This window comes from Octodon degus, unplaced genomic scaffold, assembly GCF_000260255.1.
Source record: "Octodon degus isolate 3935 unplaced genomic scaffold, OctDeg1.0 scaffold00214, whole genome shotgun sequence".
NCBI lineage: Eukaryota > Metazoa > Chordata > Mammalia > Rodentia > Octodontidae > Octodon > Octodon degus.
In genome coordinates this window covers 1,805,347-1,827,342 of record NW_004524790.1, presented here as the reverse complement: position 1 = coordinate 1,827,342, position 21,996 = coordinate 1,805,347, and the positions used below count along the sequence as shown (strand labels likewise).

At 57.4% G+C, this 21,996-nt stretch overlaps 1 protein-coding gene across 4 annotated transcripts; it reads left to right on the top strand.

Moving 5' to 3' along the window:
* The first annotated feature begins 5 nt into the window (after positions 1 to 5).
* On the top strand, positions 6 to 21,685 carry Pnpla6 (patatin like phospholipase domain containing 6). Of its 4 annotated transcripts, XM_023705079.1 has the most exons (35): positions 6 to 108; positions 1,041 to 1,103; positions 1,227 to 1,295; positions 1,593 to 1,680; positions 1,814 to 1,896; positions 2,043 to 2,140; positions 3,939 to 4,079; positions 4,172 to 4,331; positions 4,630 to 4,710; positions 4,867 to 4,995; positions 5,246 to 5,326; positions 5,417 to 5,579; positions 5,787 to 5,867; positions 6,121 to 6,230; positions 6,335 to 6,505; positions 6,595 to 6,672; positions 12,468 to 12,673; positions 12,850 to 12,981; positions 13,082 to 13,205; positions 13,518 to 13,631; positions 13,796 to 13,871; positions 15,014 to 15,154; positions 15,359 to 15,422; positions 15,717 to 15,885; positions 16,030 to 16,212; positions 16,377 to 16,495; positions 16,690 to 16,846; positions 17,127 to 17,243; positions 17,330 to 17,399; positions 17,844 to 17,960; positions 19,339 to 19,640; positions 20,387 to 20,503; positions 20,673 to 20,772; positions 20,873 to 20,982; positions 21,395 to 21,685. In XM_023705079.1, the coding sequence occupies exons 2-35, from the start codon at positions 1,080 to 1,082 to the stop codon at positions 21,467 to 21,469; spliced, it is 4,050 nt and encodes a 1,349-aa protein (XP_023560847.1). In that variant the 5' UTR covers positions 6 to 108; positions 1,041 to 1,079; the 3' UTR covers positions 21,470 to 21,685. The 4 variants fall into 4 exon arrangements, with proteins under 4 accessions (XP_023560847.1, XP_004645004.2, XP_023560844.1 ...); XM_004644947.2 differs by lacking the exon at positions 6 to 108 and having other exon boundaries at positions 287 to 1,103; XM_023705076.1 differs by lacking the exons at positions 6 to 108; positions 1,041 to 1,103; positions 1,227 to 1,295 and having other exon boundaries at positions 1,408 to 1,680.
* Positions 21,686 to 21,996: the final 311 nt, after the last annotated feature.

The window sequence follows — 21,996 nt, the reverse complement described above, 5'->3', positions numbered from 1 at the left end:
GGTGGGGCTGGGGCGCGCCGTGCGGTGAATAATTTAAAGGGGCAGCGCCTGGTAGCCGGGCGGAAAACTAGCGGTGTTGGCGGAGTGGACTCTGGCTGCGGCTCCTAGGTGAGTCTGGGTTTGAATTGATCCACCAGGGGCGTCTTTCCAACTTTCGGTAGAGAACGTATGCTTTCCCAAGATCTGGCCTCTTGATTTCTAGTACCTCCCGGCGTTTTGATGCTCCCATCCCCCTAAGTTTCCTGGCTGACGTTTCTGCACCGGCAGCCGGGTGCGCCCTGGGGTGAAAGGGGAGTCTGCACTTAAGAACTTTACGAATGGCGTCTTAGGGCCCCTTTACTGTTCTAGTGGTGCCAGAGAAGGCTTCGACGTCCCAGAGATCTTCTAGCTTTCCTCAATATCTACCCTAGCCTTCCCTTTCCCACCCAGCTCGGGTTTCCCCTTGAGCAACCCGGCATCCAGCATCTCTCAGTAATTTCATCGCCCCCGGTTACACCTCCCATCCTTGGCGCCAGCATCTCTCCCGGAAGCCCCGGGGATTTCTGCACCGTCAAAGATACCATGACTTTACCTCTCCAGGATAATCAATCCCCAGCTGAAACCTATACCTTGCGGGCCCACCCCACCCACAGCTTCCCTGGATCCATTAGTATCGCTCCAGGGTCCCTTCCCTGGGTGCCTCCAGTTCCAGGGTCCTCCGGGCTGGCTCAGGAGCCACGCGTCCAAGTGTGGCACTAACTCCGTGGCTGACCGCCCCCTTTCCCCGGATAGGGCATCTAATCGTCAGGGGTTAGGAAATCGATTGGTCCTGCAGAAAGCAGAGGCAGGGGAGGGAACCGCCTGCTGGAGAGGGCCATGCCTGTGGGGACCGGCACGATGGCTGCTGGCTGGGGTGCCAGGACTAGCACCCTTCGGCCGATGGACGGGACGTCCGGATGACAGTATGTAGGTGAAGGGTGCCAGACAAGCATCAGGGACGCGTCTCATCCCCTGGCCCAGGCCGGAAGGTCAGGTTGCTTAACGCCTGTCTTCTATCTTAGCGCCTCTATGTACAGCTGTGCCCATCCCACCCAGCGCAAATGGCGAAGCCGCCCACGCTGAAGGTACCCAGGGGCGGGGCTTGCAGCCAAGTGTGGGGCTCGATTGAGGGGTGGGGCCTGTGGCCGGGAGGGGTCTGGCCCAGACTGACGATCTGCATGGGTTCCTTCTGCACCTTGATTCCCTAGGACTGCGGGCCACTAGATCTGCTGCCCAGCTTGAAACAACCGATGGAGGCCCCACTGCAAACTGGGATGGTAAGGGGTGGGATTGTGCGAAGGACTACAACTCCCGGTGCCCAGCGCGCACTGCCGTAATCTCGCGAGAACGGGGCTTTCTCTGTTCCGGTTGAACTACATTTCCCGGCGTGCAGCGCAGGCCACCCAGTCGCAGGGAAGAGCCTCTCCCCCCCGGGAGAGTGGAGCTGTCCCATTCTGCAGATGGGGACACCGAGTCAGGGGGTAAATGCATCCTCTTGGGGGACGGAAGTGGCCCCCGAGGAGGGCTCGGCGGGACGGATGTGCGGTTCGCAGCCAGTGCCGTTCGTCCCGCAGGTGCTCGGCGTAATGATCGGGGCCGGAGTGGCGGTTGTGGTGACCGCCGTGCTCATTCTCCTGCTGGTGCGGAGGCTGCGAGTGCCGAGTGAGGACCCCGGGGGCCCGCGGGGGAGACCGGGGGCAGGCGCTGGGATGCCAGGGTCCCCTTAGCTCTGGAGGTGGGGGTCTGTGGAGTCGGCGTAGAGTTCAGAGCACCCGGGTTCCCATCTCTCCCCCAGAAACCCCAGCCCCGGATGGCCCCCGGTATCGGTTCCGGAAGAGGGACAAAGTGCTTTTCTATGGCCGGAAGATTATGCGGAAGGTGAGTCCACGACCCCCTGTGGACACCGCAGGCCCCGCCCCTTCCCTGTTTACGCTCTTTAGTGGACCCGGCCCCCCTTTGCAGCAGGGCCCAGGATCTGGCTCTCCTCTGTCCCTGAGTGACCATCCTTCCCTTCATTCTCCCAGGTGTCTCAGTCCACTTCCTCCCTGGTGGACGCCTCTGCCTCCACCACTTCGCGGCCACGCATGAAGAAGAAACTTAAGATGCTGAACATTGCCAAGAAGTAAGGCTGTACTGAATGTGCCTGGCTCTGGGGAACATTTCAGGGGCCCAAAGAGTCCAACCCTCACCGAAGCGTGTATCTCAGGGTTCCCTGCACCCCATGAACTGCCTCAGGATTCTTCATCCCACAGCAGAGGGACCACGCTGGGCTGTCACCTGGACATCCTAGTGCTCTCCTATACCAGACATATATCATTTCTGGGGTCTCTGGCCATTGAGGACTATCGGACTAGCTCGGTGCTGTTCCACCACAGGGCTATTCTGAAGATTATTTACTATATATTCAGGGGTCTGCACTGGCAGTCACTTCGCACTAGTGGGCTTCTTCTAAGGAACTTCAGGGGGAGGGTGGTCATCTCAGGCGTTTCTGTGGCTGCGAAAGAGCCAGCTGTAGCTGCACTCTTGCAAGAGGTACAAAGGCCTCAGCAGTGTTTAGACAGCACATGGCACTTCAGAAACTAAAAACAGGGACGACACCTTGGGGGTCCCCATGGACGGCAGAGAGCTAACTGAAGGTCTCTAAGTGGGCTGCTCCAGGGCTCTGTGTCAGTTGGGGGCTGGGTCTCATCGTGGGGTGTTTTCTAGGACTTTCTGTGGCCAGCCAGCGCGTCCTGGGCCTTTGTGTTGATTTAAGTAGCGGTGCGGCCTCTCCGTTTCCGTGACCAGTGGAGAGTCTGTGCGTTGGGTTGCTCTGTATCACAAGGGAACGGCTCACCCTTAAGCTACCCTGAGGTCTTCCCGATGGCTCTCTCATGGCTAGCTCTGTGACCCTGGGGGAGGCCTGGCCCAAGGGCTCCCTGAGCAGATTCATATCTGGATTTCTCTGTTGCTGAGTTCAAGGATATGTTCATGCTAGAGATGATCTTGGGGACCGTGTGCTAGCGGAGGGCGTTTTTCAGCAGTTGCTATGACTTAGGGGGAAAGACTCGCAGGTGATTAGCAGAGCGCTGGGTCCGGATTCTCTGCATGTAAGGGGGCATCTCAGGAATGCTTGTGGCCAGCAGAGGGGCTGCCTCCAGGCTCCCTGAGACTCGGAAGAAAGTCTACCTCAAGGATGTGTTCTGCCCACTTCTTCGTTTTGTTTTCTTTTGATATGTTTGCACCTCAAGTATCTTTACAAAAAAGATGCAGTATTTAGGATCTTCTCGTAACAGAAGAAACCTCAGAGCATGGCCACCTTAGGGAAGCTGTCTCTTTGTGACTACTAGAAAGCGTGCCTCAGGACTGTGTTTTTTTGTTGAGACAGGGGCTCACTATGTAGTCCATGCTGATCTTGAACTCACTATGTAGCGCAGGCTGGCCTCCAACATACCCCGATGCTCCTGCCTCAGCCTCCAGAGTTCTGGGGATGGTGCTCTTTTGAGGTCCTGCCCATATTATCTTAGAAGCTATAACAGGGTCTGCTGTTAAAACTAGAGGCAAAACAAAACCAACCAAACAAAAACTAGGGGGTCCATCTTGGGCACCTATTGCTGATGGAGGAGTGATCTGAGGACAGTGTCAAGGGCCTTATTTTTTCTTGTAAAGAGCCAGACAGTGACCGTTTTCGGCTTTGTGGGCTCCGTGCTGCCTCTGTCTCACTGCTGGACTTTGCTGTGTGTTACCAAAGCCACAGTGAATGCGCTGTGAATGAGCGGATGCAGTCGCGTGCCCACAAAACTCGTATTTGGAAAAAACAAGTAGAGGGCTGAAATTGGCTAGTGGCCAAAATGTGCTTTAGGAATGGAGGAGGGAGCCACGTGGGGGTCTTGTCTGCCTGAGCCCTCTCCTTTTGTCCCTCACCCTCCTCCTCCCACCAGGATTTTGCGCATCCAGAAGGAAGCCCCCACACTACAGCGGAAGGAGCCCCCGCCCTCAGTGCTGGAGGCCGACCTGACAGAGGGCGACCTGGCCAACTCACACTTGCCCTCCGAGGTGCTCTATATGCTCAAGAATGTCCGGTCAGTGCTTGGGCCCGGGGAGGTATAGGGGTGCCCTGCGGAGCTTGGGGCTGCCCTGAGCTCCTGTGTCACTGCCCCATGTCCATCCCCAGGGTGCTCGGCCACTTTGAGAAGCCACTCTTCCTGGAGCTGTGTCGGCACATGGTCTTCCAGCGGCTCAGCCAGGGAGACTATGTCTTCCGGCCAGGCCAGCCCGACGCCAGCATCTACGTGGTGCAGGATGGGCTGCTGGAGCTCTGCCTACCAGGACCTGTGAGTGGGCCGTCTGCGGCCACTGGGGAGAGTTGGGCACTGGGGAGGTCCTGGGTCAGACGCTGCTGCAGGTCAGCAGGGAGTGGTAGTTTGGGGCTGCGTAGTCTGGAGTTGGGGGAGTGGGGGACTCTCCGAGGTGGTCTCTGGGTGGGCAGTGGTGCTGGCTAGGAGGAGTGGCAGGCCCAGCGAGAGGCCCAGAGAACATTCTGGTGCTAAGGTTGGGGACCTGCCACAGTCAGGGCAGGGTGCTGGTCACCAAGGGGAGGCCAACACTGGTCCACGGCCCCTTGTGTCTCAGGATGGGAAGGAGTGTGTTGTGAAGGAAGTGGTCCCTGGGGACAGCGTCAATAGCTTGCTGAGTATCCTAGATGTCATCACGGTGAGTGCCCTGTGCACTTGCAGGAAGGTGGGGCGGGGGCTGGGACAAGAGGACAATGGGGACTCCTCTCTGATCAGCCCTAAAGGCACAAGAATGGGCTGAGGAAGGGGCGAGGAAGTCCTTGAGCTTGTTTCTCTTTTCCCCCTTCCTTCCCAGGGCCACCAGCATCCTCAGAGGACTGTGTCAGCCCGGGCAGCCCGGGACTCCACAGTGCTGCGGCTTCCCGTGGAGGCCTTTTCCGCTGTCTTCACCAAGTACCCAGAGAGCTTGGTGCGAGTGGTGCAGGTCAGAGGGCCTTGACCTCCCCACCCTCTTCCCAACCCACACTCGCACCAGGCACTGGATCTGTGGTTATTATTCTGTGGTTATCTCTGGTGGACAGCCAGACCTCCCCAGGCCTGCTGGCACCACCCCATTGTTCAGATAGTGGGTTTCCCCTGGGCACCCTGGCCCCACCCACTGCCAACTGCGCCCCCTGCCCTGACCCCTCCCACCATCTGACCCCACCCATTCTGGCCCTGCCCCTCCCCTGTAGATTATCATGGTGAGGCTGCAGAGAGTCACTTTCCTGGCCCTTCACAACTACTTGGGTCTGACCAACGAGCTCTTCAGCCACGTGAGTTGGGGGAAAGCCCAAGGGGGCGTCTGGCAGGATGGGTTCTCCTGACAGGCTCCAAGCAGCTCTCTACTTCCCCACTGCCTACAGGAGATCCAGCCCCTTCGCCTGTTTCCCAGCCCTGGGCTCCCATCCCGGACCAGCCCCGTGCGAGGCTCCAAGCGGGTGGTCAGCACCTCAGCCACCGAGGAGCCGAGGGAGGCCCCCGGCCGGCCACCTGACCCCACGGGGGCCCCGCTGCCTGTACCTGCAGGTAATGGCGCTGACCATGCATGGCTCCCTGGGATCCGAGGCTGGGGGCACCCGAAAGCCACGCTGATCTGCCTCTTGGCCCCAGGACTGGCCTTCAGCTGGAAGAATCCCTTGGCAGTGTTTGTCCTAGTTCACAAGCTCCGGTCCCCAGTCTGTCCCTGGGTCTGTGGGCTGTGCTGGGAGGAGCCTGAGCCTCTGTCTCCCCCAGGGGACCCCATAAAGCCCACCTCTCCGGAGGCCCCCGCCCCTCTGCTGAGCCGCTGTGTCTCCATGCCCGTGGACATCGCAGGTTTGGAGCATGCGGGTTGCGGGGTGGGTGGGGAGAGGACTTGGAGCTGCCTGGCTGCAGTGCGGCTGTCTGCCCACGTCCGTTTTTCTCCTGTGCATCACGGAGAGGCCGGTGGCACTTGTGCTGCTCTGACCCTGCGGTCCGTCGATCGCTCATGTCTCCTCTGGCCGTGGCCCTCGGTGCCTGGTCAGGCTTTGCATGCAGCTGCGGTCGCAGTCGTCCTGTCATTTTTATCGTCCCTGTCCACCCTCAGGCTTACAGGGCGGACCCTGCTCAGACTTTGATATGGCCTATGAACGAGGCCGGATCTCCATGTCCCTGCAAGAGGAGGCTTCTGGAGGACCCCAGGCAGCCCCTGCTCGGGTGAGTACCCCTGTCCACCACCCCATGGAAGTCCCCTCCTGGGTCTGGGCTGAAAGGCGTGGCTAGGAGCACGTGCTACAGATGACTGGTCCTGCCCCCTGCAGACCCCTACCCAGGAGCCCCGGGAGCAGCCAGCGGGGGCTTGTGAGTACAGTTACTGTGAGGATGAGTTGGCCACAGGTGGCTGCTGCCCCTTTGGGCCCTACCAAGGCCGCCAGACCAGCAGCATCTTTGAGGCGGCCAAGCGGGAGCTGGCCAAGCTGATGCGCATCGAGGTGGGTGGCTGAGAGGGAGGGCAGCGGGCTGGGGCCAGGAGGGGAGGGGAGGCTGCACTGGCTCAACCACCCCCACCGCACCTCCACAGGACCCCTCGCTCCTCAACAGCCGCGTCCTGCTGCACCATGCCAAGGCCGGCACCATCATCGCCCGCCAGGGGGACCAGGTGAGGCTGACCCTTGACTTCTGACCACGGGACCTAAGATTGCCCCCTCTGACCTCTGTCTCCTGACCTTTGATATGGTACCCAATCCCTTCTCTCCACATACAGGGTAGACCTCTGATCCTATGATTTCAGGGCCATTATCCTTTACCTCCAGCCCATGACCTCTGAGACACAAATTTTCTCTTATTTTTCTAATGTCATTTTATTTAATCATTTATTTTATATATTTGGTACAGAGTCTCACTACACAGCTCGGACTCGTAGTTATCCTCCTGTGTTCAGCCTCCCCAGCACTGGGATTATAGGTGTGTGCCACCACGACTAGGTGGCTGACTCAGTGTGCCCAGGGGTGGGGCCAGCAGGGCATGTGGTGCTGGGGATTGAACCCCGGTCCCTGTACTTGCCTAGCCAAGCTCTTAGTCCCATGAGCTATCTCACCAGCCCGCAAATATTCACTTCTAAACATGGAACTCCTAAATGTATTTTTGTGTTTTGGTACTAGGATTGAACCCAGGGATACTCTACCCATGAGCTCACTGAACCCAGGGATACTCTACCCAGCCATTTTAATTTTCTTTATGGTACTGGGGCTACACCCAGGACCTTTGCACTGAACTACAGTCCTCAGCCCCCACCCCTTTTTTTATTTTTTTGATTTTGAGTCAGGGTCTTGCTGAGGCACTGAGTTGCCCAGGCTGGACTTGGACTTGTGATCCTCCCTCAGCCTGCCATAGTGCTAGGACTACAGGTGTGCATCACTACCTCTAGGTTTTGTTCTTAAATCTTTTTAACATAAAGACAGGCTTTCACCCAGGCTGGGCACATACCTGAAATCCTCCTCCCTTGGCCTCCTGTATGGTTGGGATTGCAGGCATGAGTCACTCCCCTGGTTCCTAGGTCTTTTCTACCTGTCTCAGCTCTGCCTGCAGCCTTTATCTCCAGCATTGTATCCCGTTATTACGTCTGGCCCCCATGCCGGCTCGTACTGGACTAGTAAACAGGTACAAGTGGCAGTAGGACTTACTACCACAAGCCAGCCTCAGAGCCTCCTGGCAGGGCCCGCTCTTGACAGGGAGAACTGAGGCCTGCTGTGGTGTGGAGCAGGGCCCCAGAGTGAGTGGCAGAGAGTTGACACCCAGACTGTCTCGGTTCCCTGGGTGACACTAGGCCAACGATGAGGAAAGGTCTCAGCTTCCTCCTCTATGCAATGGGTGTGTGGAAGGTTTGCAGAAGTGACAGGCCTGGGAGGGGAAGCTTAGAGGTAGGTGCAGCACCCAGGCCCAGGACGACCCAGCCAGCAGGTGCAGCACCCAGGCTCGGGACGACCCAGCCACATGCTAAGCTGGGACCCGGCAGTACATCCGGGTGGGTGCCAGGGCCGGGAAGTCCACACACTGACTGGCCGGCTGTGGGTTGTGTCACTTGCTGGGGTGACCCTCACCACATGAGGAAGTGGGGTAAGGCTTGTGCTCTGTCTCGGTGCTCAAAGGTCAGGCTGAGGAGGTGTGGTCACCCGAGCCCTCCCTGAGGGCCTGTTGGAGTTCTGTGGGCTTGCTTAGGGCCTAGTGATCTCTGGTTCTCTCCGAAACTTGACACCAGGTGACTCTGTGCCTCGTTTGCCAGTGTCAAGACATCTTTGGTTGTCACAGTTTGGGAATGTGTTTCTGGCACTAAGTGTGTCAGAGGCCAGGCAGGCCAGAGTAAGCGGGGCAGCTGGGCGGGATGGTGCGCGCCTGCCATCCCAGCACTCGGGAGACTGAGGCTGGAGGATTGCTGTGAGTCTGAGCCCAGGCTGGACTACATAGAGAGATTCTGTTTCAAAAATCTAGAGAAACAAAACAAAACAAGACCATGCAAAGAATTATCCTTTCCTAATTATCTAGGTTAGCGGTGCAGCCAGGGTACAGCACATACGTAGCCCACACGAGTCCTAGGCTTCTACCCCAGAGCCACAAAAAAAGAAAAAGTCTCGATAGTGTCAATGCCAAGACGCCATCCTTAACTCCAAAATGCCTCCACGTGTGTTTTATAGGATATCTGTATGGGCTGAGTGGCCCTCATCTGAAAATATAAACTCCAAAGAGCTCTGAAGTACGAGCCTTCTTGAGCCCCACAGGTTGGCACGGTGGAAATTTCCCAGTCCGACCTGACAGGATGGCTCTGAGCTAGACTGCAGGAGCACGAAACGAAGCCAGTGCAGAAAGTGCCCCTCAGCCTGTACGTGTCACGTGTGTGTGGGACATGAATGAACTCTGTGTCTGGACTGGGGTCCTGTCCCCAAGATGCGTCACTGTATCTATGCACGTACCCCCAGATCCAGGAAAAGCAGAGACGGTTCTGTGCCCACGCATTTTGGTAAGGGGTTCTCCCTACCTCTGCTGCAGACCAGTTAGAGGTCAGACGGGGCTGGACAGTGCTGTCCTGTCCCTGCTGGGAAGCTGTCCATGCACACCACTCTGGCCTTCAAGGCTCTGAAAAGTCCTGAGTTAGGACATGCACCCCAGTGTGATGACAGGTGGCCTTACAGTAATGCCCACATGGGAACCCCAAACACAGCCCAGAAATCCTGTCTCAGAAGGCCCCTGCTGTCTCAATATGCCTAGGTCTGGGTCCCACTCAGGGGGCCCCCAAAGGGCTCCACTGGGTGGAGCTTTGGCAGGTATCACACAGGTTGGGGTGGTAGAAAGGGCAGGAGGTTTCCACCTTGGGACAGTTTCAGTTCCTGATTTACAGTGGATAGAGCAGGGAAGCTGGTCAGGCTGAACAGGGAAAGGACAGTCCTCGGGCCATTGAGCATCTGCCATATCCAGGCCCTGCATGATTTGTGGGTAAGAGGCAAGAAAACCATTCAGTGAGGTCGCACTCTGGGGTGCTTGCTGTGCAGGTGGGTGTGACTCCCGAGGGCTCCCCAAGTCCTGCTAGAGTCCTGAGGGCTGAGTGCACTGGGGAGGTGTTCTTGGGACTACAGAGCCTGGCTTACCCCATGGTGCCCTTTGTGCCTGGCCTCTAGTTAGAGAGGAGGAAGAGGAGGAGGAGGAGGAGGAGGAGGAGGAGGAGGAGGAGGAAGGGTGTCAGAGAGAGAGAGAGAGAGAGAGAGAGAGAGAGAGAGAGAGAGAGAGAGAGAGAGAGAGAGAGAGAGAGACTGAATGAGAGAATGGTTTTTTTTGTTTTGTTTTTTGGTGGAACCAGGGAGTGAACTCAGGCCCTTGCCAGGGAGAACACTTGTTCTACTGAGCCATCTCCCCAGCCCCAAATAGAATGTTTAAAATGTCCTGTGGTGAGAAGAGACCTGTTGATCTCTAGGAAACAAAAAGAAGTCCTGGCCTTGAGTAGAGTAAGTGCCAAGGGGCGAAGTGGAGTGTTTGGGGGGGGGGAGTGAAATGCAGTTATTAATGAAATCACCTTATTAATGAAATGCAGTTCATATCCCATACACTTCACCCACTCAAAGTGCTGTTTTTATATTCAAAGAGTTGTCCGACTCTTACTACAATTGTAGAACATTTTAATTTAATTAATCTTTCAGACAGGGTCCCACTTGGCCTTGAATTCACTACATAGTTCAGGCTGGCCTCAAAGTGACAGCAATCCTCCTGTCTCAGCCTCTCGAGTGCTAGGATCACAGGCCTGTACCACCATGCCCAGCTTGAATGTTTTTAGCTAAAGAAATCCCATCCCTTTAGCTACCAGCTTCCTGCTCCCTGGCTCCTGCAGCTCCTGGAAGCTACTGCCTGACTTCCCATCTCTGGATGTGCCTGACCTAGGCCTCGTATGTAGGCAGGCTCATATAACATGTGTTTTTTTGTGTTAGATTCTGCAGTGTATTCCCAGGGCTCATCTGTGTCATAGCGTGTGCTGGCTTTGTTCTTTCATGGCTGAATAATCCATCACGTGGATGGACCGTGTTATGTTCCCCCATTTATCTCTAGCTGGATGTTTGTTTTCCCTCTGGCTATAGTGAACAATGCTGCCATGAGCATGTGCATAAAAGCTTCTGTCTGGACACACCCTCATTGTGTTCAGCTGGGGGCTTCAGAGTTGCATTTCTGGCTCATACACAACTGTCCTTGAACTTTGGGGGAGACTGCTTTTAACTTTCCCCAGAGCACCCGCAACATCTTCCATCCCTGGTGCAGTGTGCAAGTCCCCCAACTTTTCCACATCCGCCACCATCCTCTTGGGTGTGAGGTGACTGCTCCTTCTGGTTTTGGTTCACATTTCCCCGACTGTTCATAATTTTTTGAGTGTATTTTCAGGTATGCACTAGCTGCTTGAACGCATTTGGAGAAATGTTGTAGATCTTTAGCCCACTTTGTGGCTGGACTTTGTGTCTTTTCATTATTGGGTGGTAGAAATTCTTTCAGATGAAAGAGTTGAGAATATTTTCTCCCATTCTTCTGATTTCTCTTTATTTAATTTTTATTTTTTTGACTCTTTGAGACAGGGTCTCCCTCTGAGGTTCAGGCTGGCCTTGAGCTCGCTTTGTAGCCCAGGCTTGTCTGGGGTTGCAGGCATGCAGCACCGTGCCCGGTGGACTTTTAAAATTGTTTATTAGTCCGTGTTTGCAGCAGTTTATCTTCCTTGTAAGGAGCTGGTGCATGCGTGAACGCATCTTCATGCCTTTTGTTGTCCCCTTCCACCCCTCATCTCATGGTCACTTCCTACTCACGAAAGCTCTAGTTCCTTTTTTTTTGAACTTTATAATTCGTGTCCTGGTTAGCAGCTGTGCGATATTTAAGCTTATTTCGCCTAATAGGATGCATTCACTTGATGTAAAATGACTACACATGACTCAGGTTTATCTTTATGGCAGGATGGCACTCTATGACGTAGAAATACCCCATTTTTTTCCACTTGGTGGGCATATAGGCCACTCCCCAGCTTTTACTTTACGAGTTGTGCTGCTGTAAACATGGGTTGCAGGTAGCACAGTAATATAACGACTGGCTCTTTGGGGAGCATAAGAGCTGGCTTTTGTATTTTTGTACCTGGAATTGAACTCGTGCCTTCACGCTTGACAGGCAGGTGCTGTTCCGCTGAGCTGCATCCTCCCTGGCTCTTATTTTTAATTTGCTTGTTTCTGCTTTTTGGTGGCCTGTCTGAGGGTCTATCACCACTTCAGTAGCACAAAACTCTTCTAAGAGTGCTGCAGCTTTCCTCCTCGTATCAGTATCTTTGATCCGTTTTGATAGGGCGTTCAGCTCCCTGTGTACATCCAGTCACTTAGCAAAGGAGGACTTTGCGCTCAGCGAGTCCGATGTGTAGCCGTGCAGTAGTGGGGACAGAGCCCAGGGCCACACCCCCAGCTGTCCTGGCTGTTAGCAGCCTCCTGCTGGTTCTTCTGAAGAGAACTTAATCCAGGCTAAGGGTTTGTCAATCCAGTATGTCAGTTCAGCCTCCACTTTCATGGCTTTAGTCCACAAAGTCGGGCCTTTGATAGGTATCTGTGCTGAGCATACAGGACATGTCCTCTGTGTAATTATACAGTGTAAACATGGCGCTTGCGTTGTGTGGGCTCTGTGGATCGTCCAGCAACTCTTCAAAGCCTGTAGGAGCATGTGGGCATGCTTTACACAGACACCACACCATCTTGTTTAAGGCTCTCAGCACCATCGAGTTGGGGTCCTTGGCCCAGTCACTGTTGGATCCCAAGAGAAGTGTGTAGTTTGCTCATGTGCAAAATCTCCAGCCTTTTTAACCCTTTTCCCTTTACTCCTCCCTGGGGCACAAGGGCCTGGTTGGTTGGTAGGGGTGCTGCAGCTGACTCTGCGTCTCTCCCGCCCCTATCCACACAGGACGTGAGCCTGCATTTCGTGCTCTGGGGCTGCCTGCACGTGTACCAGCGCATGATTGACAAGGCGGAGGATGTGTGCCTGTTCGTGGCGCAGCCGGGGGAGCTGGTGGGGCAGCTGGCGGTACTCACAGGGGAGCCCCTCATCTTCACACTGCGTGCCCAACGTGACTGCACCTTCCTGCGGATCTCCAAGTCCGACTTCTATGAGTACGGCTGGACTGGGGTTGGGTTGGACGAGGCACTGGGGAGGCCCCAGAGGAGCCCCGGTCCCTAACTCTCCAGATGGGGCCAGAGAAGAGCCTCCAGACCTGGCCTCTCCACTTCGAGCTTTCCTTCTTTGGTCCCCCAGCCAGCACCTGTTCCGCCCACTCCCTCTCCCACAGGATCATGCGCGCACAGCCCAGCGTGGTCCTCAGTGCAGCGCATACAGTGGCCGCCAGGATGTCATCCTTCGTGCGCCAGATGGACTTCGCCATCGACTGGACAGCGGTGGAGGCTGGACGCGCCCTGTACAGGTGCACTCTCGAATCCTTCCCACCTCGCTGCTCAGGACTTGCCTAGGACAGGACCCCCACTTTGCTTGACCCCCCCAACCCCACCCACTTCGTCCCCCAGGCAGGGCGACCGCTCCGACTGCACCTACATTGTGCTCAACGGGCGGCTACGCAGCGTCATCCAGAGGGGAAGTGGCAAGAAGGAACTGGTGGGAGAGTATGGCCGCGGGGACCTCATCGGAGTGGTGAGTGAGCCCCCCATCCCCCCCCCAGTCTCTGGTTATCTGTAATCTGACAGTGTGGCAAGTACGCCCCTACCTGGTCCTCTTTCATCAGCTCCCAGTTCTTTGGAGTGACAGTCTGATCTGACTTGGCCCTTGGTGTCTATTTAGGTTCTTCTTAGGGGATCCCCACCCGTTACAGATTCCTGTCCTCTTCCTCTGTCCTGGGCCCTAGCGGGTAGCAGGCGAGGCTTGGTTCTCTGCACCCCACCTTGGGGGCCCTCCTCTGCACGCACGGTCAGCCTCCCAGCCCCAAGCACACCGTCATGTACACAGGTGGAGGCACTGACGCGGCAGCCGCGAGCCACTACAGTGCATGCCGTGCGAGACACAGAGCTGGCTAAACTCCCCGAGGGCACTTTGGGCCACATCAAACGGCGCTACCCGCAGGTGTGTGCTTCGGTGGGCGTGGCAGGTGGGGGGCGGGCCAGGGCGGGGCCTGAGCTAGAAAGGAACTGCCCTGTGGGGGCGGGGCCGAGGTAGTAGGGACCCCAGGAGCTCAAATAGGGGTGTGGTGGAATCGCATAGTTGACCACAATACTTCATGTCTCCAGGTTGTGACCCGCCTTATTCACCTCCTGAGCCAGAAAATTCTAGGGAATTTGCAGCAGCTGCAAGGACCTTTCCCAGGTGAGAGTGGGTCGGCTCCGGGGAATGCTGGGGGATGTAGTCCGGTGCCCAGAGGATGCTGGGAGGGGAAGCCTTATGGGGGGGCATGTGGGGAAACTTCGCTGTTTGAATCAAGCTGGGGGTGGGGATAGAGCCGGAAGTGGAGCCCGAGGCAGTGCATGCTGGGAAATGGAGTTTTATTTGATGGACTCAAGTGGCAGTCCTACTGGAGGGTGGAGCCTTAAAGGAAAAGATTGGTTCCAATGTTAGAGGTTGCTGCACCACCCTACACATACTGGGAAAAGTGTTTTCAAAAGTATGGTGGCATGTGGAGGCAGTGGGTGACGGTTAGGGTTCAGGACATGTTGGGAAGTGGCTTCTGACAGTAGCAGCATGTGGGAGGTGTGAATCCATGCCCCTACTTGTGATTTCTGAACGAGGATAAAGTAGGGAGTGGGCCGGACTTGAGGCACGCTGAGATGTAGGCCTGAGGCTCTATATGGTGGAGACCAGGTTCCCTGAGGAGCTTCCACCCCATTGGCTGTAACGTTCTCCATCCCTGTGCTCGTGGGAGCAGCAGTGGCAGAGAATTGATTACTCACAGAGTACACAGAAAGGGCTGGGGTTTAGCCGAGGGCAGAGTGCTTGCCCGTCATCTAGCATTCACGAGACTCTGGGTTCAAACCTCAGTATCACAAGGAAAAATATTAGAGGTGAGTTATACAGGAGCTGGGGGCCTTACTTGGACATTCGAGCTACTATGGCTGGCACAAGGGGCAAGGATCCAGCCAGCAAGGGCAGAGTGAGGTCTAGGCAAGAGGCAAGGTCTGAGGGCTTGGCCTATGCTGGTGGTGGGGCAGCTGGGAACAGTAAACTGGTCAGAGGTGTGTTCCTTCCTGCCTACTTTGAGCCCACGCCCAGATGGGCTGGGAGCCCCCGTGTGTCTATACTGCTGCAATGAATACCAAGCTGTGTAGTGGGATCCTGCTAAGGAAATCAGGGCACTTGTGGCAGAACTGTGGGCTCAGACCCTAATGGCCTTGAATGGGATCAAGTAAGGGCTTGGAGTGGCTGGCTGGGAGAGAGGGGAGGAGGAGGAGGAAGACATATACCTCTCTAGACATGGGTCGTGCAGTGAATCTCACCCTCTGTGGTCTTGGCAGGCTCTGGGCTGGGTGTCCCCCCGCACTCAGAGCTCACCAACCCAGCCAGCAACCTGTCCACGGTGGCGGTCCTGCCGGTGTGTGCTGAGGTGCCCATGATGGCCTTCACGTTGGAGCTGCAGCACGCTCTACAAGCTATTGGTCAGTGAGGGGCCTAGCTGAGAGTCAGCCCTGGGCCCTGGGATGGGCCAGCAGTGTGTGTGTTGGGGGGGGAGTCAGTCATCGGGTGGACTGCCTCCCTGAGAGTGAGGTGGGTGGGAACAGGGGTGGGGACAGGAATGGGAGGGGGGCGCCCTCCCTGGGGCTGTGGTCTAGTTCCTAACCTCCCTTCCTCACCTACTGTAGGCCCCACACTGCTCCTCAACAGCGACATCATCCGGGCTCGCCTGGGGGCTTCTGCGCTGGATAGGTGTGTGGGGTATCACAAAAGACAGCAAGGAGCCAGTGGGGGGGGATGCTGGGAGGTAGGGAGTATCTCTGGAGCCTTAGATTCCTCCAGATTGGGTTGGAGTGCCAAGCTTTGAATTGGAGTTTACACCCCACCTGGAGGGCAGTTCGGAGGCAAGGGGTGAACCTTCTTCCCCTGGGGCATGATATTTCATTGGATGGTTGTGGTGGCACTTGGCCTTAAGCTCCTCCGAGCCAGGGACTCTGTCTCTGGGGAGTACAAGACCTAGTCAGCCCTCCCCCCATTCCATGCTAGCATCCAGGAGTTCCGGCTGTCAGGGTGGCTGGCCCAGCAAGAGGACACGCACCGCATTGTGCTCTACCAAACCGATGCATCGCTCACGCCCTGGACCGTGCGCTGCCTGCGCCAGGCCGACTGTATCCTCATCGTGGGCCTAGGTGACCAGGAGCCCACTCTTGGCCAGGTCCGGAGCTATGCATGGCCACCCCGCTGCAGCACCCTGTCCACATGTCCACATGCACTCCTGCCATAAGGCCAGGCCTCCATCGACCCCATTGTGGCCAGATGTGGTGGGGAGGACTAGTGAACCTTGTTCTCCCTTCTGCAGCTGGAGCAGATGCTGGAAAACACGGCTGTGCGTGCCCTCAAGCAGCTCGTCCTGCTGCACCGGGAAGAGGGCCCGGGTCCCACGCGCACTGTGGAGTGGCTCAACATGCGCAGCTGGTGCTCCGGGCACCTGCACCTGCGTTGCCCTCGCCGCCTCTTCTCGCGCCGCAGCCCAGCCAAATTGGTGAGGGGGTGGGGAGGAGACCCCTCTCGGCCCCGCCTTCTGGGGGCATGGCTCGGGTGGAGTGGGACCTCAAGCCCGGGCAGGTCAGGATGTGTCTAGGGGATCCATTAGGCCTGGTGCTCACCTTTCCATACTCAAGGGTCCCCGTTTTCTCCTTATCCCAGCATGAGCTCTATGAGAAAGTCTTCTCCAGACGAGCGGACCGGCACAGCGACTTCTCCCGTTTGGCGCGGGTGCTCACGGGAAACACTATTGCCCTGGTGCTGGGCGGAGGAGGAGCCAGGTGAGGTGTGGGCCCGCTGGGAGCAAGGCCAAGTGCCTGAGTGGTGGCGTTGGCTCCCAGGGAAGGACCCCGAGGATGGAGGATGGGGCATGCGCCTGGTCCCCTGGCTATGGGTTGGTAGGAGGAGCGGGACGCTCCTGGAGGCAGGGCCTAGAAGATTCTCAGCTGGTCGCTGGGTCCCCTCCTCCTTGCAGGGGCTGCTCGCACATCGGAGTGCTGAAGGCGCTGGAGGAGGCCGGCGTGCCAGTGGACCTGGTGGGCGGCACGTCCATAGGCTCCTTCATCGGGGCTTTGTACGCAGAAGAGCGCAGCGCCAGCCGTACCAAGCAACGGGCCCGGGAATGGGCCAAGGTGTGGGTTGGGGGCGGGTGGCCGCACCCCAGGAACACTTGGAGCCCTGATTCTGGGGGTGGGAAGGCTTCCTGCCTCGGGTGATGCTTCCTGCTTTAATCTGTGAACCCTGCCTGGACCCTTGTGTGTCTTCTGCTGGCGACCGTGGTCCCGAGGTCCCAGCTAGGACAGTCAAGGCCCCCCTCCGTGACCATCTCGTTTGTGGTCCCGGGTGACCACGTCACCATCCTGTGTGCTCCAAAGTGGCTCCATTCTGACCCTGCTGCCCCCTTTTCCCTAGAGCATGACTTCTGTCCTGGAGCCTGTGCTGGACCTCACATACCCTGTCACCTCCATGTTCACGGGCTCGGCCTTTAATCGCAGCATCCACCGCGTCTTCCAGGATAAGCAGATTGAGGTACACCCACCCCACTTCCGCCCTGCCCAGCCCTCCCGCTAGTGTCCCTCTCCTTCCTTTGCCTGCCATGGTCCCTGTGCCCATAGGACCTGTGGCTGCCGTACTTCAACGTGACCACAGACATCACCGCCTCGGCCATGCGTGTCCACAAAGATGGTGGGTGCCACTTTGCCTGAGCTGCTAGAACCGCTGTGGCAGCGTGGGGGTGGGAGGGCAACTCAGGGAGGGCAACTGAGCATCTGGGACGTTGTTAACACGAGTGACCGTCCACTGTGGCCCAGCCGCCGACCACTAACCGTCACCCACTAATGCCCTAGAGACCCCAGGTATGTCCATTCTCAGGGGTGGGGACCTGGGAGGCTCTGTGGGCGCCTTACCCCCTGCCCCGTCCCCACAGGCTCTGTGTGGCGTTATGTCCGGGCCAGTGCCTCCTACTGCCCCTACCTGCCCCCGCTCTGCGACCCCAAGGATGGGCACCTGCTGGTGGACGGGTGCTACGTTAACAACGTGCCAGGTCAGCGAGCCCATGGGGCTGGCAGGGCCTCAGAGCGTGTCTGAGTGTGTCTGTGTGCGTTTGTGTCCATGTGTCCCACCGGCCAGGCTCTCTGTGGCGATATGTGCGTGCCAGCATGACGCTCTCAGGCTACCTGCCCCCGCTGTGTGACCCAAAGGACGGGCACCTGCTCATGGACGGCGGCTACATCAACAACCTGCCAGGCAAGTGGTTACCCGCATGCTCCTGCACACGCAGGCCCACGCACACGCAGGCGCACACAGGAGCAGGCGGGTACATGTGGACGTGGTGGGCAGGGGGCGGGCGCACAAGCTACCTGTGCAGAGCTGCAGATGCATGCCTGCGGGTGCGCCCAGCAGATGCGGGGCCATCCCTCAGAGTGAGGTGGGTGCAGGTGCAGAGTGCATCTGTGCCCGTGACAATTGGACGGCACGTACAAGGGGGACACGGGTCTGTGCACAGACACACATGTACACATCAAGGAGCCGGACACTTTCCTGCATGCACCCCAGACATGCCTGCAGATGTGTTCTCCCCTGCTCATGTGGACGAGGGATGTACACACAGTGGAATGTGTGCACTGTGGAAACCAGACACACACCGCACCATGGTGCACCCACACTGGCCCTGTGTGTCCTGTCCCACATGCACACATATGCATGCAGGCAGGAGGGGGACCCTGTGTGCCCAGCCTTTATCAGTGCCGGCGTGAGGTAGGCAGGGACACAACCTGCCCGGCTCACAGCCGGAAGCGTGAGTGTGCAGATAGGGGCATAAGTCACCTGGGTACCCACTCACATTCTGTGGACAGGAGCTGGCAAGTAGCTCCAGGACAGACCTAAGGCAAAGCTTGGCCTCTGCTCGATTTTATAAAGATTCACTGAGGCTCTGTGAGGCTGCTTTTGAGCTGCAGCAGCAGAGTGGAAGTGTTGGCAGCAAGGCTGTGGCCCGCAAAGCTGCACTTCTGCGCTTGGGCCCTGGAAGGGCTTGCCCATCCCTGTTGCTCCAAGGGGTGCCTGCAGATGCACGCCCTGCTGCAGCCCCACACATGAGCGGGCTGTGCAGGCCAGAGGTGGGTGGCACACACAGCACTCAGGCATGGAAACAGCTACCTGCGAGCCTCGGCGCACACAGATCTGGGTGTGTCTGCAGAGACGCCGTGGCTCACGAACACAGTGCTCTGGACAGGAGGGACATGATGGGGCACCACAGGCCCATGAACATGACCCACGCACCCAGAAAGAAATAAGCACATAAGGCATACGTGTGCAAAGTCAGATGGGAGGCTCAGGTGTCTCCTGACTACAGGACACTGTCTTTGTTTCCCCAGGCTCATGTAGGGTACACTGTCTGGGTCTCACAGACTATAAATATAGGCACACAGACACAAGCCTCTCCATGCTGGGCCCTCACCCCACCCCCCGGGCTTCATTTGCATTGGTTTCCATATCATTTGCATGAATGTGTGTCATTTGCATGAGTTTCTTGTGTGGCTATTTGCATGATGGTGTCTGGGACTGGGTTGAACAACCTTGCCCTGGGCCCCGGTGGGGAGCAGCCGCTGACCCCCCGGCCCCACAGCGGACATCGCACGCAGCATGGGCGCTAAAACGGTCATCGCCATTGATGTGGGGAGCCAGGATGAGACGGACCTCAGCACCTATGGAGACAGCCTGTCTGGCTGGTGGCTGCTGTGGAAGCGGCTCAACCCCTGGGCACACAAGGTGAAGGTTCCCGATATGGCCGAGATCCAGTCCCGCCTGGCATATGTGTCCTGTGTACGGCAACTGGAGGTTGTGAAATCCAGCTCCTATTGCGAGTACCTGCGCCCCCCCATCGACTGCTTCAAGACCATGGACTTTGGGAAGTTCGACCAGATCTATGTGAGCCAAAGAGTTTTACTATTTGAACCCTAGAACAGTAGGAGGGATAGGATTCTAGGGTTCCATCCAAAACCTGCCGGAAATGGATCAGTGGTTGACTAGTGATGTCTGCAGTAGATGTGGCATATGGGTCAGTGGTCCGTTAGTGATATCTGCAGTGGGTATGGCATGGGAATGTGCTGCCTGTGCTCTGTGCTTAAGCTGAGTTTCTTGTTGTGTGCCAGCTGTGCTGCCCAAAGCCACTGATAATGATTTCTAATGACATTCCTGCATGCATGGAGTGAGAGCAGTGATCAGTTAGCAATGTCTGGGAGGGGGCTGGAACAGTGACAGCTCGAGACAACTGAAATTGATCAGCAGATACTGCCCAGAGAACCGAGTAGAAATATCCAATGTCCTTTTCAGGACCACCGGGCAAGTGTGCTGTGACAGATTAGTGGTGTCTGCCGGGGGCTTGGGAGATGGCATTATCTGCAGACCTGGAAATAAGTTTGAGCACCACCCCCTGGTGACCTTTGGTGTGTGTCACCGCAGGGAGCTGGGTGGGAAGTAGCGATTGTCAGTAATGTCCAGCAGGGGGCAGACGAGACATGGGGCTGAGGCACTAGGAACGGCTGGCTCCACAGCAGGTTTAATCTCAGAAACTTGTTCTCCTGAAGCCTGGGCCACGTGAGGGGACACAGAAAGGGCTCTGCAAGGGGGTGTACAGGTGGCAGGCCCAGCTGCAGCTACCTTGCTTCCTGCAGGACGTGGGCTACCAGTACGGGAAGGCAGTGTTTGGAGGCTGGACCCGGGGCGACGTCATTGAGAAAATGCTCACAGACCGGAGGTCCACAGACCTCAATGAGAGCCGCCGCGCAGATGTAAGCTCGCGGCCCGCCATCTCCACCGCCACTGTTAGGGTTCTGGCTCCCGCAGACTTCAGATGCCCTGGGTTACGCTGAGCCCCTTCACTCGTGGCTATCCCCAAAGGCACTGCCCCAGGATCCCTTCTGAACCTCAAGGCCCAGGCCTCCCCAATGCACCCCACAGGTACTCGCCTTCCCCAGCTCCGGCTTCACCGACTTGGCGGAGATTGTGTCCCGGATTGAGCCCCCGACAACGAGCTATGTCTCCGATGGCTGTGCCGATGGTGAGGGGCCGTGGGAGTCTCGAGCCAGGGCTGGTGAGGCATGACTGGAGATACTGTTGTCAGCTTGCACCCCTCACCCGTACCCTGCTCCCCACTCCAGGAGAAGAATCAGATTGCCTGACAGAGTATGAGGAGGATGCGGGACCAGACTGCTCGAGGGACGAAGGAGGTTCTCCCGAGGGTGCCAGCCCTAGCACTGCCTCGGAGGTGGTGAGCAGGGGCAGTCCGGAGGTCTGCAGTGAGGTCCCGTGTGGCAGGTGCTGGGTGACACAGGGCATGTTCTTGATGACACGGGCCTGAGATCCTGAGTAGCCCCCACACAAGTCAGAGATGGCATAGAAGATACCACAAGGGTAGCACAGTGTGTTCATGTCACCGTGCTGGGCAACCTGTCATGAAGGACAGCCCCAGCCACTCCTGAAACGACACATGGAGCAACTTGTTGATCCCCAGATGAAGCAGGGTTTATTGGGGCGGGCAGGCTGGGAGGTGCTGTTCTGGCTGACAAGGAAAAGCCCTGTGCTGGGTGGCCCTGGTGTTGGGTAGCATGGCTGATTCATGCTCAGTGGTTTCATGGATGGTAGCATGCCTGGTGACACACATGCGTGGCCTGTCCCCACAGGAGGAGGAAAAGTCGATCCTCCGGCACCGGCGGTGTCTGCCCCAGGAGCCTCCCAGCTTAGGCACTGATGCCTGAGGGCCTCGCCAGGTCCCCTGCCCCTGAGCTGCACTGAGGGAGGCCTGCAGGGGAGCCTTCTCCCCTCGCCTGCTGCTACTCCTGTGATTCCTCCTGGCCTCCCACAGCACCCAGGGCCCACACACTGGACTAACCTGCCCAGCCCTGTGGGGCGGGCAGCACTGCACTGATTGCCCTTGACCAACTGTGCCCCCAATAAACTGTCCCCTCTTGGGAGTGGGCTGGTGTTGTCTTTGGGGGGGGGTGCTCCTCACCAGACCTCTGGTGCTCAGAATGGCTGGGGCTAGTGTCTGAAATGACATGGAGCCTGTCTCTCATGGTGACAACTCCTGTGTGCCCCAGTGCACTGCTGGCTTCAGAACAGGCCTCTTCTCCACACCCAGGCCCAGGGATGTTCTGGGGGGTGGTCCATCTCCTGCTCCTAATTTCCTGGTCAGGTCCCTGGATCAGCCCTACTGTGCACAAGTGCTGGGTGTGGTGCTGTGCACATTGCCAAGCCCTTCCTAGTGGCCGGACCTCTCTCCTCC